The sequence below is a fragment of the Curcuma longa genome, chromosome 7 (assembly GCF_044706935.1).
Source record: "Curcuma longa cultivar G26 ecotype Majalengka, Jawa Barat chromosome 7, ITB_CL_G26_1.1, whole genome shotgun sequence".
In the NCBI taxonomy this organism is placed as follows: domain Eukaryota; kingdom Viridiplantae; phylum Streptophyta; class Magnoliopsida; order Zingiberales; family Zingiberaceae; genus Curcuma; species Curcuma longa.
This window is the reverse complement of record NC_133867.1, coordinates 9,671,017-9,691,832: the sequence shown is the minus strand read 5'-3', so window position 1 is coordinate 9,691,832 and position 20,816 is coordinate 9,671,017. Positions and strand designations below refer to the sequence as shown.

Below are 20,816 nucleotides of genomic sequence, written 5' to 3'. Positions count from 1 at the left end.
CTTTCTCACCTATGTCAACGAAAGCTCTTAGAGTAATCATGGTACTTGTATCTCATTTTGATTTGGAATTATATCAGATAGACGTAAAAATTATATTTTTCAATGGAGACATTAATGAGGAGTCTATATATGGTGCAATCGGAGAACTTTAAGTCTGGAGATTCAAAATACCTAGTATGCAGATTAAAGAAGTCTATTTATGGTTTAAACTAGGTGTCCCATCAATGGTATCTAAAATTTGATCAAGTGGTTATCTCATTTGGATTTAGAGAAAACTCTGTTGATCAGTGCATATATGTCAAGTTCAGTAGGAGCAAGTTTGTTATACTTGTCCTGTATATGAATGACATATTGCTTGTGAGCAATAATAAAGGGATGCTACATGAAACCAAATAATTTCTATCTAGTCATTTTGAAATGAAAGATCTTGGTGAAGCATCGTTTGTATTAGGCATACAGATATATCATGATCATTCAAGAGGCATTCTTAGACTTTCACAAAATGTCTATATTGAAAAAGGTTTTTATAAGGTATGACATACAAAACTATGCACCTGGTGACACGCAGTGTCTAAGGGTGGCATATTCAGTCTGCAGCAGTGTCCACGGCTTAAACTTGAAAGAAAAAAGATGGACCAACTCCCTTATACGTCAGCTGTGGGAAGTTTCATATATGCACAAGTATGTACACGACCAGATATAACATTTAGTAGAGATGTTAGGCAAATATGTAAGTAACCCAAGACCATCACACTAGAAAGCGACAAAGAGAGTGATGTGATATTTATAAATAACTAAACGACATATGCTCACATATCGAAGGTCAGATCACCTGGAGGTGATTGAATATTCAAACTCCGATTTTGCTGGATGCTTGAATAGCAGGAGATCCACTTTATGCTATATTTTCATGCTCGTTGGAGGGGTCATATCTTGGAAAAGCATCAAGCAAACACTAATAGCCACGTCTACTATGGAGGTAAAGTTGATAGCATGCTATGAAGCATCCAATCATGATATTTGGCTGCGGAATTATATTACAGCACTGTGTATCATTAATGGTATTGATAAGTCATTGAGGATTAATTGTGATAATAAAGTTGCAGAACTTTATATCGAGAACAACTATAGTTCGTTGAAGTTTAAACATATTGATATTAAGTTTCTAGCGGTTAAAGAAAGAGTTCAGAGTCGTCAGATGATGATAGAACACATCAGTACAGATTTCATATTGGCAGATCCACTCACCAAGGGCTTGGTGCTTAAGGTGTTTCATGCACATGTTATGGATATGAGAGTTCTTCTTATGGAAGAAGAATTCGTCTAGTGGGATTTGTATATATTTTATTGCTCTATATTTGTTAATAAAGATAAATATTTTATTTTGATATTTGTACGTACTTAAAGTTTAAAAAGATTAATGAGTATTTATATGTTTGTTTGACACTCTGAAATAAAATATCATAAATTACTACTGCAGTTTAGCATTTGATATTTGTAAATATGATACAGATTTCTTTAGGAATCATAAGGCTTAGATCATGATTTGATGTTGTAGTTTAGTATAAATTATTTACAAATATGATCAGACCCTTTTGGGTCATTCAAGACTAATTGGAAATTGACATGTACTGATCACATTTCATGTAATTTCCATACTACATATCCACATATTGATCTATGTCATTAATGACATTGGCATTGTGATTATTGTTGGGGCTTGTTATAGACATATATAGTAGTTATGACCTCTTTAGTCCTATATGCCAATGAAATTAATGGACCAGATTGTTTACAGGGATATTTTTGTACCCATAATAAAGTTTGATATCAACTGAAGTTATAATCATATATCATATACACATCACATGTAGCCCAAGTGAAAGATTATTGGATTTAATCTCTTATGGATTTAATCTCTTAAGCTGGGTTTAATTATAATTGTATATGCAGATATGAACTGAACCCATCTAACTAAGGTTTATCGGGTTTCGGATTATTAGATGTGGATTAAATATGTAAAATCCATATTAGTCCATTTCATTATTATCGGATATGAATTAAATATGTAGAATAGGTCAATTTGTTCCATTATTAACCATGGGCTGATCACGGATCGAATTTCCATATATAGGGTTTGGTCCTTAAAGGTTTAGGATCAACTAACATCTCACCTTCGTTTCTCATTGAAGAAAGTGTTACAACGCTATCATCCTAATTTTCTTGAAAGATCACCCTCTTGCTTCCGCTTCATCTTCTTCCACAGGGATCGGGCAGTTGACGTTGTAGGACAAGGATAATAACTTTCTATTCAGGTTCCTTATCGTTATTTATATATTTTTATGTTAAATCATATTTTGTTAAATTATATTTTTATTTTATTTATATTTTTAATTATTCAAGTACTTATTCAGTTAATAAAAATTCTTATTCTTTTTGGTCGAGGGACAAATTGATTTTTTATATATGTAATAAATTAAATTGCAAGTTTCCTGAAAGAAGTTTAACAAAATCTAGAAACTGGCAAGTTGTTTTTAATCTATAATCAATGTTATTGTTTCTGAAAAATATATATTTAAGTATTGCTTTTCTTCTGACTCCTCGACCTTTTTAAAACAGATGAAAGCAGATCTCTCTGTTGGATATTGGGGCCTTAACGGATCAATATAATTTTGTAGAAAAATCGTGGTGTCATCAATCGATGAAAGTCAAAATTGACTTCAAAATCGAAATCTACGTTTCGCGTAGATATATCTAAACTATTAATTTGCTCAAAACTTATTAAGGGTGAATAAGAAATTAATTGTTCAAAGTTAGCCCAGAATAACACTAATTATTAATTAATATTATATAAGGAAATGCATGGGGAATAGTCCCACATCGGAGAATTTCGATGGGTTTCCCTTCCTTATTAATGTTGCTGTGTTAATAAGTTAACACAAATAGCTCATGTGCTCTCTTCTCACGGGCAAGCAGGTGCTTGCACCTGTGAGCCCGCCACACGCCACGCGCGCAATGGGCGTTTTGTTGGTGCACTTTGCACTTCGCACGTATGCGTCCTCGTGAGGAGCTTAAATTTATGCTCAAGAGGATGTCGTACTTGGGTGACGTGTCAGATTTGCATGTGACGTGGTAGTGCCTATGTGTCATCCACGTGGGCAGGGAGAGATGACTAGGCGAACGGATGACAACCGTTAATCAAAGAGGTGTGATGGACCTCATGTAATGAGGTGTGATGGATCGCATGTAATGTGATCTAGAGCATTGGATCGCGAAGAGTCACGATCTAACCGTTGGTGATGGTGTTTGATCTGAAGTGTCAGATCGAATGGATCTTTAGATCCAAATCTGCTGATGACAAAAGGGAGATCTGAGGGTCACAACCCTCCAGATCTGATGGATAGGATCAAATGACAATCTGAAGGGTTACCTATGTGGCATCCACGTGGGCAGGGAGAGATGACTGGACTGCTGACTAGGCGAACGGATGACAACTGTTGATCAAAGAGGTGTAATGTGATCTGGAGCGTTGGATCGCGAAGAGTCATGATCTGACCGTTGGTGATAGTGCTTGATCTAAAGCGTCAGATCGAATAGATCTTTGGATCCAAATCTGACGGCTGATGATAAAAGGGAGATCTAAAGGGCACAACCCTCCAGATCTGATGGATAGGATCAAAGGGCAATCTAAAGGGTTACAACCCTCCAGATCGAACGACGCAGATCGATCTTCAATCACTCGCCAAAGGGTATTCTACTTCTTCCCTTTCTATAAATAGATCCCTCCAGATGCTGGAAAGATCATCGAAGTCATTGATTCTACTCATCCTTTGAGCATTTATCTCATCTTGTAAGTCACCCATTCCATTGATACGGACACCTCTGAGATTAACAAGATTAACAAATGCTCGGGAGTTCCTCTATTCAATCCTTTTCCTTCTTCTTGTTGCTCTCCGTACGGTAGAACGGGTCGCTTTCTCGAAGTCATTGATTCTACTCATCCTTTTAGCATTCATCTCATCCTGTAAGTCACACATTCCATTGATACGGACATCTCTGAGATTAACAAATGCTCGGGAGTTCCTCTATTCAATCCTTTTCCTTCTTGTTGCTCTGGATATTTCGTTCGCATATATCTTCTCTTTGTTTCCCGAGCCTCTAGTGAGTTACAGACAGAGTTAGAAAAAAATCAAATCTTTGATGACTCCATCATACATGATTGAGTTGCGAAAATTTTTGGATAGATATTCTACATCTGAACTGAGTCCAAAAAGCCTTCGAGAAAGTTCGTTGGTCTTGGAATTTGAAGTGCTACTATTCTGAGACGTCGTCGTTGTATCTTGAGAACCAATTGCTGCTATCAGTAGCGGAGCAATATCGTTACGGAGATAGTATTGAACACTAACCTCGACGATCCATATCAATTTGCATGCTCTCCGAAATCTACCAAAACCAACAATCTCTACTTAGTAAAATAGTTGGATCGTTCGGTTGCTAGATCTACTCCGTTCGCCGTTGCCGATTACTTCTCTCATTCCCAATTCCCATCTATAAATAGCGCTGCCTCCGCCGACGACACGGGAGCAAGAGCAGCCACTGCTTTTGTCCAGGCGCAGCAGCAATCCCCCCACCCGACGCCTTCAACGGCTGATCTGCCCTGCTACTGAGTGTCTAGAATGAGGAAAAGCGGTTGTCTCGCACCAGGCCCTCGGTAACCACAAAAGCAGCCATAGGAAGCGCCCAGCAACAAAAAGCAGCGACACGTCAAGGTGAGAAAGAAGCGACACGTCAAGGTGAGAAAGAGCAATGGCGATGCCTTCGATCGACTTCACTGGACGAGTGCTCATCAAAAGAAAAGAAGTGCATTTTAACCAGCAACAACGATGCCATGGAAGAGGAGGCGAGGCGGTGGGAGTTGGCCGCCGATCAATGCCCTCCTCTCCTCTCTGCTTTAGTTTCATTTAGGATGTTAATATTGTAACAGAGTTTGATTAATTTCTTGTTAGCACAGAACTAATGTTTGTAGATTGTTAATCTTCATGTTCCCTATTCCTCTGCAAAAGGTGGAATCCGTCATCTTAACGGCTGAGGAGGTAAATCGAGAAACTATAATTGATCACGACGCAGGAGGATATTGCTTGGCTTCGCCAGGATTCAAACTCTTGCTCTCTTCTGCAACTCTGTTAATCTTCACCCTTCCCTAATTCATTACAAATGTTGTATGTTGGACAAAATTATCTATTCATTTATTTTTGATAATTTCGCTGATCTTTTGATCGATTAAACTTCTGCGCATACATTTAAGTTCAACAAAAGAAATGAATACCTTGAACACTTATTAATTCAACTAGTTAATGGTTATGATTAAATTCATCTTGTAAGCTTGCATGGAGATCGTTTGACTGTATTTGCACTTTCAGCTAATTTATAGGGACAAATTTATAGTAGTTTAAACTCAAGAGAGGGGCAAATTTATACTTCAATTGAATTGAAGTTTAGTGAAAGATCCAAGTGGAAAACTAGGATAAGGGATGCCCTGACTCGACCACTTCGACGATCAAATTAGTTTCTGAACCGGTATGGGAAGAAGGAAGGAGGAGGAACTTAATTGACAGAATATCTATAGGCGTACTTGTATATGTAAAGAGTGAGGATAATATAGACGAAGGTGAGAGAGTAAGGGAAACCTATCTTGTCCCTTATTGAGGAAAACATACCTATGAGGAGATCTTGTCAAACAATATGTCCCATCCAGGTGGGGAAAGTGTCTCATTATTGCGATAATAACGAGAAGTCGTATCATTCATCATCATACTATGCCATCATGGTACATAAATAGGAGAGTAGGTTAGTCATCATATCACATGATTACTTTTGTCCTTCGGGTGGCAGTACAACTAGCTGAGGGAGCGAGGCGAAGTCGATTGAGTGTGAAACAGGATACTGGGGGGTAAGGCTCGAGTCGGGATAGTCTAGGGACCGGATCGAAATATGACCGAGTGGAGCCTCGGAGTCGGAGCTCCACCTTGGGTATAAACTCAGACCTCGAGAGAGAGGTCGGTTGTCCTATCCAAGCTAAGCTTAATCGCCGAGTCGGGTGTCGAACCTCGACTTGAGCTATCTCTTCACGTTGAGCTCGGGTTGGCGGAGAATAAGAAGAGATTGCGTCAAGTCGGATGGAATGGGCAGAGTGGCTAAGAGCTCAAGGAGGGCTACTGCACAGAAACCAATTTCTCAAAAAGGTCGAGTTTTTGGTCCTGACTCAATCCATTCACCGGGTTGAGGTCCCGGGTCGGAGCACTAGACCAAATCAACCTTCTGTTTGACGTATTAGCCTCTTGGACTGGACCTTGACTTTTCGGACTGAGTCCAACCAATCCGGAACAGTTTACATTGACCAGAAAATCTTCATTTCTGACAAATTGAACTACTGCTTCTCATGTAGTCATGAGGTGAAAATCCTCAAGTTTGGCAACAAATAAAATGGAGAGGAAGAAGGTGCAATAACTAAATGAAATTTCAGATGCTATAAAGTTGTCAGCTTCCTTTTTCCTTACATTTGGTTTATATGAAAGCTGAATCACAAAAGTGTGTTAAATTTACTAGTTGTTCACTGGATTTGTCAAGAATTTGAGTAGAATCCGAAGACTTGTTCAGAAAAAGCCCATGTGTATATCAATAGAATAGTTGCAATGGATTTTAAAAAAACTATAATGAATACAAAAATAGCCTGATCAATGCACTGTACAATTGGATCGTACACAATAATCTAAAGTTATATCCCTTTGGACACCTAATGATCTCATACTACACAAAATCACATTCGTCTTCTTCATCAGTTTCCCACAAAACTTCGGAAGTGCTGACTGGTTGAAGGATCGGAAATATAATAAGAGCCTTTTCTGATCACTCCATCTTCCACAAACCTTTCCTCGGGAGTATTACAGTGGGGTGTGCCCAGCTCTGTGAATTCAGATGCTTCATCATTATCACTGTGTCGATATAAGATTTCACTAGCTGAACCATAGCCCATAAGCTGATGCAGTTGTGAACCGGTTTTAGGCCTACTTTTTCTCTTATCAATGAGAGTGGATGGACCTGGAATATTCACTGGCATTTCGGTATCAGCGGAGTAGCTGATGCCAAGAGAGTATCCATAATCTTCTAAGTTAGAAACTGGTTCCCTTGGGGATCTATCATTTGACGGAAAGTCGGAGATCTCATGTCTGGAAGTAGTATCTGTATTGATGTCCAACTCGGTTGTTGGTGTCTCAGCCTCATCGGACAAATGGAGAATCCCATGTTTTGGAGCTCCAAAAGAAAATGTAAGAACTTTGGAACAAGCACCACACTGAAGCTTATAAGATCTTCTCCACACTATGAAGAAATCCATAGGAAGCCTAAGCAACTCGAAGCAATTGTAGCAGATGACAAATGGAGAGCCACCTAAAACAGGGCGATAAAGTTGCTTCTTCTGTAGTCTTCCATCATTGTTGTTTGGTTTCTCAGTCTCACGCTCAACCTGAGACTTGTGAGAACGTGGTGGGGGACTGGAACCAGCATGAACAGTTGCATAGCAAGGGTGATCGTGGTGGCAAGCCCTGCAAATTCCATTGTGACAGTGGCTTTGAGACGGAAGATTCACGAACGCCTGGCACCCTCCATGATGGAAACTCTTGCGAGGAATATGGTACAACTGTGAAGGATGCCATTGGCCCTTGGTGGTCGAGGAATCACCTTTCTTTGGTGGGAATCTTTAGGAGGAGCTTGATGTAGGCCTGACTTAATGTGCTTAGCATGGTCCTCTTCTTGAATGTCTCGAAGGTGCGGCCGTGCCTTGCTCTCATTGGATATATCAAAAATTTCTTTGATTTCCTCTCTCAATCCATCAACCTTCTTTAGAATCTTCATTTGAATGTGTGCAAGTGACTTTAAGCCAACTTCTTTGCTGCCTGGCTGATTGTTGACTGAGAGCTTAGGAACCTCTGCTGCCCTTGAGATGTCAAACGAATCGGCATCAACTGCCATGCTACCATTTTGATCGTCGTCTGAGCCTTTAGGAACCTCCACTAGATTTGAATGCACATGATTTTCTGGTTCCTTCCAGTTCTGAACTGAATGGAAATCCTCAGAGACAAAAGAGAGGTTTTTCACTAAATCATCTTTTTCCTTTGGAGAAAACTCATTTGCATGTGAATCAAATGTATCAAAAGCAGCTGGCTTCTCTATTGATGGCTCTTGTGAAACTTCTTGAGCTTGAATTTGAGTTACCACTTGCATTTCTTTAACACTCTCTTCTTTGTGTGCAGTAGTATCTACTGAATTCTGCACATTTCTCTGTCTAAAAGTTCTTCTGGACATTGGCACATGTTTACGAGGAGTGCCAATGTTGCTTCTATCATTGGCAGAAGAAAGATTGGCATCAAATGCATTTGCAATGGGCATTTTCGAAACATTACCACGTTCATCATAATGATTGCTGGTTTTCTCCTTGTCTTCCAGTGATCCAACATTTGTGACATCAGTAGGAATAGGACTAGAGCTATGCAAATCCATGCCTTTCGCTTTGGAGAAATTGTTGTTCTCCTTGTCATCTGATGACCTGTCATTTCTCACATCGACAGGAGTAGGACTAGAATTCTGCATGTCCATACCTCTCGCGTTGAAGAAACTATCTTCTAGCTCCATTTGTCTCTCCTTGAGGCAACCTTCTGCATGTTCATCTCCTTTATTTGAAAAACTGCTCGAAGCATCTGCTGCTTTAGACAATTGTGGATCCAGATATCCTGCACTCCGTGCTCCACTGGATGCAGAAACTGTAATCTCTGGTGCAGTGACATTGCTGTTCTGATTGGTAGAACTATAATGTTTTGCTGCAAAGAACAAAAATTAACAATCCATTAGGATAACTACAAGCGAAGAGAAAAATTATAAGTAAACAATGTGATCAACACAGAATCTTACCTCGAAGAGTGGCACCACATTCACCGCACTGGTATACAGGAACACTAGCAATTTCAGCAAGAACCTTCCTGCATCTTGGGCATCTTACGAACCGCACTCCAGGAATTGTGCTTTTGCTAGCCATGTCTGATAACAAAACCAGTTACAAGTAAAGACTTCAGGGGTCTTCTGCAGGGTGCCTATCTCATACGAATCAGTTACTAAATTTGATTGCCAAAAGTCAGATGGCTCCAAGCTTCACTTTTGGATCCCCATATAAACTCTTAGAATCTTTCACATGGTGTAGCTTTCTTCCGTTTTCCAAACAAACAGCGGCAACCTATTGCATGCAATAAGTCCAATTATGGTTTCATATAACAGTGGAAATACATTAACAGAATTAATTGAGAACACAAAGACAATTAGGTTGCCACAGTTTATAAAACAAGTCAATCAGACAACTAGCTTGTTACAATTAATAGAACACAATGCTTTGACTGCAAATGAACATAAAACATGGGATAGCAAAAGGCTATTGTCGGTAAAATTTGCAAGCAACAAATCAGAAAACAATAGACAAAATGAAACCTCCTATTTTTAAAGAGGAGTAAAGAGAGAGAATCCAAATGTGAAGTTCTAGCCAGTGTCTACAAAATTATAAAAGCTGGGAAACCTAAACGTGTACTTAATCAGGAAAATTAAAACTGAGAATAAAGTGAGAAAAGTTTCACCATGTGGCTAAGAAGCAGAAATGGGAACAGACATTTAAAAAAAAGGACAACTGCCACAAATTCAAGGCCCAAAGACCAGAAATTGACAAAACTCATTCAAAACCCTCCTAAAGAAACTAATTTTTACCTTTCCAAAACATTAAAGAAATTGGACGGAAACCACCAGAAACCGGCTCCAGTCACATGTGACAGAACACAAACCCTAGAAGTCGAAGGAAACAAAAAAAAAAAAAAAACAATCGGACAAGCAATGCATGAAACACCTACTCCGATCATTAATTAGCACACAAAAAAAAAACAAGTAGTACTTCTGAAATGTAAAAGCCAATTTGAAGAATTATCCTTTATTTCCCTTCCACCAATTCACTATTCCTTCCACAAAAACCATCTCCGTCCATCCAGACCTAAAAAACAGCAATCGCTTCTAGAAAATAACACCCTAAGCAGCGAGCCGAAATTCAAGACTCTGTGCACATACCTCAGAGATCGGAGGCTTTTCGCGGCAGTTAATCCCAAACTCTTCTCGTTCCTTGGCCCTCCTCCTGTCTGCTACCTGAGACGGGATCTGAAGAAGGGGCAGCGCTAGTGAGGTTGAGCCGTTGAGGTGGAGGAGGAAGGCGAGCCGTAAGCGTATATATAAGCGCGACCATTTCCACTTCCACTTCCACTGCTCCGCCTCCGCGGCCTCTTTGACCAGGTAAAGTCTACAGTGCGATCCGTGTCTGAATACTCGCATTAGCAATTAAGCTAATAATTATTTGATAAAAATTAAATTAAATTAAATTAAATTAAATTAATTCTTTAAAAACTCTAATCGCGTGCGTGTGGTCGGACGCGTGGATCAAACGGATGGAGCTAGGGCGCCGGCGACCGCGTCCACGCGTCGGCAGGACAGCTGCCACGCACCACAAAAATTCTATGGGTCCCACCGAGTTGCGGAACCTACACGTGACGTGGACTTCTTCCAGGTGGAGACGAGAGCTGAGTGCTTAATTAATAATCTAAACCATTAATTAATTAGTTAGCAGTCCAGATTAACGGCTAAAACGGGTTTTGTTCACGCGACTCGATGAAATTATTTTTTAAAAATAATAAGAAATTAATATTTAAAATTAAGTTTGACGACGTGTCTGAATGCACGCATGTGACCGCCTATGTGGCTGAACACGTAGCAGTCAGCTGTAGACGTGAAATCGACCAAGCTGTCGTCCGCGGGTCTGCCAGCCACCGCCAGCAACACACGTGGCGGCTCAGCGCGTAGAGTCCATTTTTTAAAAAGATTTAATTATGAAATTGAAACGTCGTGATCGTGATACAGTAACGGGTCAATTAATAAATTTAACTTTCTTGACCATGCAAAGATATTTTGTTTTTTGTTTTTTTATCATCTTTTTTACTAAAAACTTCCCTCAAAATTTAAAATATCAAAAATCTAATTGTTTTGGGGAAAACAAAATTTTAGAAAACAAAGTAAAGTTTTGACTTGTATTCGTAGAGAATTGACTACGAGAAGCTATTCAACTAGTTTTTTAATTTGGATATTATAATTTAAGTTTACTAGGTCAACATGATGATTTATCGTTGAAACTGGTTCCAACTTACATCCTTCTATAATTCATCAAATTATTTAATTTTTTTATTTCTTTTTAAAGTTGAGTGGATCTTGTTTCAAACGTTTTATAAAAAAGATTAAAGAAACTTTTATGCATCATATAACAATGGTCGCAACGCGAAGGTCGCAGATTCGAAATCTGCAGGGGCTATTTGAATTCATTTTTGGTTTTATGTATTTTAATTATTATTAAATATAATAGAGATATGAGAATAACATCATTGGCCTATTAGCTCAGTTGGTTAGAGCGTCGTGTTCGAAACCTGCATGGGCCAATTTTTTTGTGTTATCGTATTTTAATACATATTAAACATAAAATATATATATGCGAAAATATCACTGCTGGCCTATTAGCTCAGTTGGTTAGAGCGTCGTACTAATAATGCGAAGGTCGCAGGTTCGAAACCTGCATGGGCCAATTTTTTTGTGTTATCGTATTTTAATACATATTAAACATAAAATATATATATGCGAAAATATCACCGCTGGCCTATTAGCTCAGTTGGAACGCGAAGGTTTTGAAACCTGCATGGGCCAATTGTTTTGTGTTATCGTATTTTAATACATATTAAACATAAAATATATATATGCGAAAATATCACCGCTGGCCTATTAGCTCAGTTGGTTAGAGCGTCGTGCTAATAACGCGAAGGTCGCAGGTTTGAAACCTGCATGGGCCAATTGTTTTGTGTTATCGTATTTTAATACATATTAAACATAAAATATATATATGCGAAAATATCACCGCTGGCCTATTAGCTCAGTTGGTTAGAGTAATAACGGAAAGGTCGCAGGTTCGAAACCTCCATGGGCCATGCGATTTGTTATCGGATTTTAATAGATATTAAATATATAATATATATCCGAAGACTAAAATTCTGGTTTATTTGTTCACTTGGTTAAACCTGCATGGCCTGTGTAAATTCGTTTTTAGTTCTATCGTATTTTGTTAAATATTAAATATTAAATATAATATATATATTGGTGAGAGTGTTGTGCTACTAATCGCTAATTTTTGTTAAATATTAAATATAATATATATATTGGTGAGAGTGTTGTGCTACTAATCGCTAATTTTTGTTAAATATTAAATATAATATATATGTTGGTGAGAGTGTTGTGCTACTAATCGCAAATTTGAAACCTACGCCATTCGATTTCTTTTTTTTTTTTTTTTTGGGTTTATCGTATTTTATTATATATTAAATATTACCGATATATGCGAAAATCATATCGTTGGTATACTGCCTCGCCGGTTCTGAATGTGCATAGGCCATTCAAATTCCTTTTTCGTTTTATCGTATTTTAATATATATTAAATATTATAGGTTTATACGATAATAGTCTTATACGTGTTTTAGCTCAGTTGACTAGAGCGTTTGCACCTGACGATCACAGATAGACTCGATCACGGTTCAGAACTGACGGTTCGACGGTTCATGACAGATCGACCCTTAACCTTAACTGTCCAAGACGGTTACGATTCACAGTTCAGAACCGCCGGTTCACGGTTCGCGACGGTTCGAGATTATTATATTAAAAATTTTAAAATTTATTAAAAAAAATGCACTTCGGGGAATTTACCATCCCAGTCGACTGATTTAGTCAAACCAAAAAAACGGCTACTGAATTGCTGAAATCATACTTGATTTTTGTCAGAATTCAAAATCTAGTCGACTGACTTTTCTGATCAGTCGACTGATTTTGCCCTTAATCGATTGATGTGGTCGATCAGTCGACTGATTTTTGTGAACCGCTGGTTAATCGACGGGCCGCCGATTTCACACCACTTGAACCGGAACCGGCCCACCTGGCCCGTTGACCCGGGCTAGTTCCGATTCAACCCGGCTAACCGAGTCAACAGGCCACCTGGCCCGTTGACCCGGGCTGGGTCCGGGCTGGACCCGGCCCGTGGTCGGGGTCTATTCACAGGTTCAAAACCTGCGTATACATGCCATTATTTTTTTTCCCGTTTTATTCTATATTTACTATATATTAAATATTTATGCAAAAATAATTTCATTGCCCTGTTAGAGTGTTATGTTAATAACACCAAAGTTGATTCTAAACTTACATAAACCATTTGATTTTTTTTTCATTTTATAATATATTTACTATATATTAAATATTATATATTTTATGTGAAAATAATATCATTAGGTTATTCATTCAGTTGGTTACAGCATCACGCTAATAATGTAAAAGTGTGGAATCAAAATCATAAAATTATCTAATAAAATTTTAGATTTTTCTTTTAATATAATCCTTATATCACAATTCACAAGTGAGCCTTTTATATCATAATTACGTCCGCGATCTTAATTTTTTTTATAAAACTAGTCTGGTTAACTTTACCTTCCCTTCGAATTCTTCAGATATAATATTTCATTTTATCATATAGTTATTATATTTAAATTTTACAGGCATATAAGAATACATTATTGTTGATTTATTGACTTAGTTGGTATGAGGATTAATAATATCATAGATGGTTTTTTGAAGTGGGGATTTCATTTTTTACATAAGAAACGAGGATTAATAATGAGTCGCAGTTCAAAAGATTTATTTTTTTGATGGACCGGTTTGTTGAAATTTATCGGAGCAACTTCTCTTGTGGATCGGGGGAATTTAATATAGGATTCAAGTTTTACTATTTGGTCCATACTTTATCAAATATTCCTATCGGCGTCTTCTTGCCGATGTATATTTCTGTGGATGAAAAAAAATAATATATTTCATTTAAACGATGTGGTATTATTTTTATCAACTTCTGTGTCAAAGGGAAATGTTAATTTATTCCTATAATTTCAATGGATTTTGTAGAAACATCCCTCAAGTTTATATTCACCATTTGGCCTCCTAAAATTTTAATTTCATCATTAAAATTCGACTTCTACCCTACTAAAGTGGTAAAAACACAGACATATATATGGCACTTGACATTAACGGAACAAGATAAAGATGAACACAATCACAATTTAATCATAAATTATTAATATAAAATTGTTGTTCCCAACTTATTGATTGGGTCGATTTTTCTTTGCTTTACTTTTGAAACATGATTGAATTGATTATTATGCCCAGAAATTTACTACATAATTAATTCCTCTTTTGACATCAAAATCTTCTTTCATTAGCGATGAAAATTAATGCATGAGTCAAGCTGTGACATGTCATTAAAAAATAATCAAAAATGTACAAATCCATGCTAAGTGCAAAGGCATAATCATATAGTATTTTTAAAGAAAAAATAATGATAAAATATATTATTTGCTTAATAATAAGAATTTACCATTTTTTAAAAAATATTTTGTTTTCTAGAATTTTAATGGACATAAAAAAGTTAGTTATATAATTTAAAAATATTTAATCGGCGGCTGCCCGGGAGGATGCAAATTGATATCGGATCGTCGGCTAGTGTTCAATACTATCTTCATAAAACGATATTGCTCCGCTACAGGTACTTACGGATAGCAATAATTCATTTCTCAAAATATAATGATGATGTCTCAGAATAGTAACACTTCAAATTCCGAGACCAATAAACATTTTGGTAGATTTTTTCCAGCATCTGGAGGGATCTATTTATAAAAAGGGAAGAGGTAGGATCGATCTGGGTCATTTGATCTGGAAGGTTGTAACCCTTCAGATAACTTTTTTAATGTCATCCATCAACTTATCCATCAGATCTGGGGTTATAACCATTCAGATCCCCTTTTGTCATCAGCCATCAAATCTGAATCCAATGATTCATTCGATCTAATACTTCATATCAAGTCTCATCACTAGCGGTCAGATCGCGACTCTTTGCGATTCAACGCTCCAGATCGCATCACATGCAATTCATCATACCTCTTTGATTAACAGTTGTCATTTGTTCGCCTAGTCAGCAGTCCAATTATCTCTTCATGTCACGTAGGCACTGCCACGTCTTCTAGAAGATAAATTTAAGCTCCTCAATGCTCCTCGCGATGACGCGTACGTGCGAAGTGCAAAGTGCGTTAACAAAGCGCCCATTGTGCGTGCACGGCGGGCAGCTCATAGGTGTGAGCATCTGCTCGCCTGTGAAAAAAGAGCACATGAGTTTTTATGTTAACTCTATTAACACAACAACATTACAAAAGAAGGGAAGCCCATCGAATTTTTTCAATGTGAGACTAATCCCCATGTATATAACATTAATTAACAAATAATATTATTTTTGATTAACTTTGAATAATTAATTTTTCATTCATTTTTAATCGATTTTGAGCAAATTAATAATCTAGATCTATCTATGTGAAACATAGATTTCGATTTTGAAATCAATTTTGACTTTCATCAATTGATATCACCATGCTTTTTTTACAAAATCGTATTGGTTTATTAACGCCTCAATATCCAACAAAAAATAGTTTACAAAATAAAACCACTAACTATATATTTTGTTCATTAAATTGAAAACAAATATAATGTAAAAAATTTATTTAAAATTTCTTTTTAATTTAATTCAGCACTTTATAGTTTTTTTTTAAAAAACTTTTATAGATAAGTTATTTAAAAAAAAAAAACTTTAATACGTGTCAATAATGTGTCCTTTATTTGATCGAAGCGGTCGGCAAATGCCCCCTTTATCATCTTCTTTTCTTCACTCGCTTCTCCAGTTTCGCCTCCTCGCCATCGACGGAGAAGGCGGCGGCACAGCCAAGAGCGGCGATGAAGGTGGTTCACGTCAACTGCTTGGAAGATAACTACGCCTACATGTGAGCCATCTCCCCTCCCCCCTTCAAATCCCTAGATCGCTTCTAATCTTCATTCCTTTCCCTTTGTCGATCTGCGTTTCCAGAATCGTGAACGAGACTTCCGGGGAGGCGGCGGCCGTCGACCCCGTTGAACCCGAAAAGGTTTTATGGGAGGCCAAGCAGATCGGTGCCGACCTCAAGTTTGTGCTCACCACTCACCATCACTGGTTTGTCCGAACCCTTCTCTTTTACCTCTTGGATTGTTTCCTACTATTTTGGGACAAAAGGATTTATTTTTAGCTAATGTTTAGCCTATTGTGGGAATCTGTAATGTTTGCTGTATCTCGAATTTGTTGTCTGATTTCTGATGAAATGTGATGTAGGGATCATGCCGGGGGGAATGAGAAGATGAAGGAGTTGGTGCCGGGGATCAAGGTGTATGGTGGATCAAAAGATGCTGTACGAGGTTGCACGGATACTTTGCAGAACAGGGATAAGTTGGCTCTTGGGTCAGACATCGAAATAGTTGCTCTCCATACACCATGGTATATAGCTCCTTTAGTTGTATATCTTTTTCAGTGTGAACTCTTATAATTTCTGATAATTTTGCATCTTACTATCATAGATTTTTTATGGGCAACACTTGCTATATGATTCTTGGTTAGTGGACTGTTATATTTTGCTCATGATCCTGGATCGACATATTACTGCATAATAGTTAACTTTATGAAAATGTTTAGTGCTTATCCATCCACTGAAGGAAAAGAAAAAAAAAGGATTCCGCGATCGATTAGTAAATGCCACAATGCATATGTTTTAGAGCATACCAAGGTGATTGTGGGATAGAAAGATGTAAATTCTGCTTACAGTTTTCTAATGTATTTATAGGAAGATAAATCTGTATCTTACTGTCTGATTTCCTTTTGTTGGGTTGATCTTATGTGACCAAAGCTATGGGTGGAAATAATTATTTGGTTTCCACATCAATTTGCACTATGCAATGCTTTTGTTATCCTTTATGAGAGTGAAAGATGATTATAATATGCTCTTCGATATGAGGAAGTGCCATTTATTATTGTCAAAAATAATGCTCATACTAATTAAGTTGATTATCATTAGATTGCACAGAATTACACTTCTGTTATCAAGCAAAATAACATTATATACTCGTTGTGTTGCATGATTTACCTCTTGGTTTCTATTGCTCTTGATCTGGTTTGTCAGCCATACTAAAGGTCATATAAGTTATTATGTGACTGACAAAGGGGAAAATCCAGCTGTCTTTACTGGGGATACACTGGTGAGTCTGGTACTATGTTCTTTGTTCTGTGATGCATTTCACTCTTGATAAGCGAACATTCTTTGCTTCCTCTTGTTCCCAGTTTATTGCTGGTTGCGGAAAGTTCTTTGAAGGCACTGCAGAACAGATGTATCAATCTCTGTGTCTCACATTGGGTTCACTACCAAGGCCTACTCGTGTTTATTGTGGTCATGAGGTATGGTATTTCCTAATCCCAATTTCTTAGATGAATTCCTTTTCGTCAAAGATTTGAGGTGATAAGAAGTTAGATTCTACTTTGCATTCAGCATCATTAGTTTGACTTGGAAGAATTGAAGCAATACTACATAGGTCCATGAACTATGTTAGTTTGCAAAATGAGGCTGAAAATGAAGCTATGAATAGACTAATCTGAATTCTTGAGCATGCTTAAACAGCAATTGTTTGGGATGCCTCATGACGGACAGAAGGATATCCTCAAACATGCATATAATTTGTTTGATTCTTAGCCTTTTGCAACTTTTACTTTCCTATTTTGTAGGGGTTTTTTTTTCTATAATTTATTTGTTCCTGGATTTTATCCCACTGGAGTTAAAATTGCTATCTCTACAGTACACTGTGAAGAACCTCCAATTTGCATCACTGTTGAACCAGACAATCAAAGGGTATTAGATAAGCTTTCTTGGGCTAAAAGTCAACGGCAGTTAAACCAACCTACAATTCCTTCAACACTTGAGGAAGAATTCCAAACTAATCCATTCATGCGAGTTGACTTACCAGAGATACAGGTTCCGCTCACTCTTATTTTACGTACTTTTTGTTTGTCATAGGTGGCTTTATGATGGCTATATGTTCTGCTCTTTAGATGGCGTTTGGCATAGCTGAGATAACTCTCTTGATTGAGCTGAATACTGATTTAGTCAATTTGCATAGTAACATCTTTTCACAGTGATTTAAAGTTAATCTTCTTAAGTGGAGTGATTGAATCAGTACTCTCAACGAGCAGAAAATGCAAATCAACCCCCAAAAGTATATATTTAAGCAAAATTATCGCAATTATAGCATTTGTTGCAATCCCTAGTGCAATAGTAATCTACACAGGAATATGAAGTCATCCCTTGATAAAATTCTAAAATAGTATTTGTTATTTAAGTTATTTATCTGATCCATCTGTTCAATGCATATTGGCGTGAGATGTTAGTGTTTCACAATGTTGTTAATTCGTGTTCAGCCTTCAAGGGAAGTAATTTACATTCAAGTGGTGTATGAGATGGCAGTCTCTCTCTCTCTCCCTCTCTCTCTCTCATTTCGATTCTAAAAATCTTAAAGCATTTAGTGCTATTTGAATATTTTGCACAAGAATTATTGTTCTTTGGTGCTGCGTCAGGTGCAATGCACTCAAATTGTTGGAAACTCACATAATGTTCAGTGAGTGTTTCCTTAACAATTTACATCGTTGATTTGTAGAGTAAATTTGTATGTTTTGCAGGCTAAAGTAGCCTGCAATTCTCCAGTTGAGGCCTTGATGAAACTCAGGTCAATGAAAGACGCGTGGAGAGGGTGAAAAGGAGGTTTGGCTAATCTTTTAATAGGTGTTTGAGTTTGTTGTTAAAATGGCTCATGTTGTGTGGATGAAAATAACATGTCTCACTTTTGTGTAATAATAATGAACCATGTTTAGCTTTCAGCTTGTAACTATGAACTCCAGTGCAGTTAATAGTTAATTGGAACACTCGACATGAGAAAATATGTGCATGCCATAAATTGTCTAGTAGTTTTAGTTTAAGTAGACTCTGATAATGTTGTTTTATCTAATAGTTTTGTATACTTTAGAGCTCACAAATTTATTATGATGAAATCATTGCCTTTGTTGGATGATGTGTTGATGGTTAGGCACTAGTGCAAGCCTTAATTCATTTTGGGAAAATAATTAGTCAAGAACGTTGCTGCATATTGGCATCTTATGAACTGCCTCGTTGCTTCATAAGTTTACTTTTTTTAAAACAAAATTTATGTTTGTTAATCATATTTGAAATTAAGTTATATTTTACTGCATTATAGTTCAAATCATATCTAATATTGTTGCTCTAGTCTAAGCGTTCTTTTGGATTTGATTTCTAGTCCGTCTGCTATGCAAAATTTAAAATAATTTGTATTAAAATTTAATATTTTTGCTCTAGTGTAAACGTTTTAAAATTATATTTGGATTAGAAAATGATAAAAGTAGAACAGTTCAATAGGTTCATTTGATAATTTTAAGGAATAGATAATGAATACTTTTTCATACTGATCAATTATATTCGTATGAAATAGTCGGTGGAAAATTTGTATAAAGTCGGATCATATTGTACTTTGCACATGATTTTAAATTTTAAAATTTTAATTTGGTTTTGAATTTTCTTAATAAACAAATTGCAGCATGTTTATCCATAACAAAAAGACAAAAATGTGATATTTATTCTTACATTATTTAATGCATAAGGTAGTCGTTAATTTAGTAGATTCGACTCACTAAAATGGATTGATAGGTGAATATCGATAAAATAGCTAACATGTGAGACAACATGACAGCATTTCTATACGTATCAAAACCATAACAAACAAATATTTTAAATAAAATAATGTGATCGAAAAGTTTGGAATATATTCGACAATTTCAAAACTCTATTTCTCTTTGTTTCCAAGCATAAAAACAAAATTGAAGAGAAGAGAAGAGAGAGGTTTATGGTGCAACGTACAAAAGGACAAGCACATACCTACGAATAAGGTCCAAGTGCATGAACCTGAACCCTATCACCATGACAGACTTGTGATGGATCCTCGAGAGCCCTGCAACTGTTCTTCCTACTGCTCTCCCAAGGCATGAAAAAGTAACTCCCTTCTAAGCTATCCCAAGATCACAATCTTACCTTTTTCTTCTTCTTTACTGAATAAAAACTAAATCTTCAAGGACAAGACTGCTTTCGAGATTCATTAAGCAAGAGCTGTCCTTTCGTCTCCTTTCTTTGTAAATCCAATGATTCCTTGCTTGAACTTTGACTGGCTGTCAAATGTTCTTCACCTTCATCAGAACAGTTCACTATTACTATATTACTATATAACAAAGCAATGAAATGAAATGAAACTGAAAATAAAAGCAGTCTGAAGAACAACAACAACAAAAAAAGTGTTTGATTTGAGCAGCCAATACTGACTGACCTGTTCTTAAACTATTCTTTATTTTTTAAATGTTAGGTATTAGTTTACATGGAGTTTGCATGCATGTGAAGAGAAGAAAACAGAGCTCAAAAACTTTGAAACTGTCGAAAGAGAAGCAAAGAATGCACGAGCATGTGTGGGGGTCTGATACAGGAAATGGCCGAAAGAAGAACAGTAGCTATTCCACTAAAACTATGAAATTATGGTACGCCAACCGAGTCCAACTATTGCGTACAAATTGGCAGCAAAAAACCAGGGTAAATGCTTGCTGTAACTTTATTATTTCTGCTTGCCTTTTGATTTCTTTTGGCAACTTTTTTCCTTGCACCAGA

General features: G+C 36.9%; 1 protein-coding gene, 2 non-coding genes and 1 pseudogene across 3 annotated transcripts; 3 read left to right on the top strand and 1 right to left on the bottom strand.

Moving 5' to 3' along the window:
* Nucleotides 1–6,673: 6,673 nt before the first annotated feature.
* Nucleotides 6,674–10,265, bottom strand: LOC141831606 (uncharacterized; annotated as a pseudogene).
* A 1,365-nt stretch (nucleotides 10,266–11,630) lies between these two features.
* On the top strand, nucleotides 11,631–11,704 carry TRNAI-AAU (transfer RNA isoleucine (anticodon AAU)). The gene has a single exon. It is a non-coding gene; the product is annotated as a tRNA-Ile (tRNA).
* Nucleotides 11,705–11,892: 188 nt separating this feature from the next.
* On the top strand, nucleotides 11,893–11,966 carry TRNAI-AAU (transfer RNA isoleucine (anticodon AAU)). Its single transcript has one exon. It is a non-coding gene; the product is annotated as a tRNA-Ile (tRNA).
* Nucleotides 11,967–15,896: 3,930 nt separating this feature from the next.
* LOC141831834 (hydroxyacylglutathione hydrolase cytoplasmic) lies at nucleotides 15,897–19,154 on the top strand. The gene is given in 8 exon segments (XM_074719235.1): nucleotides 15,897–16,028; nucleotides 16,112–16,234; nucleotides 16,391–16,552; nucleotides 17,232–17,307; nucleotides 17,390–17,503; nucleotides 17,899–17,923; nucleotides 17,926–18,074; nucleotides 18,776–19,154. Coding segments are annotated over 8 exon segments (771 nt in total). The 5' UTR covers nucleotides 15,897–15,981; the 3' UTR covers nucleotides 18,851–19,154.
* Nucleotides 19,155–20,816: the final 1,662 nt, after the last annotated feature.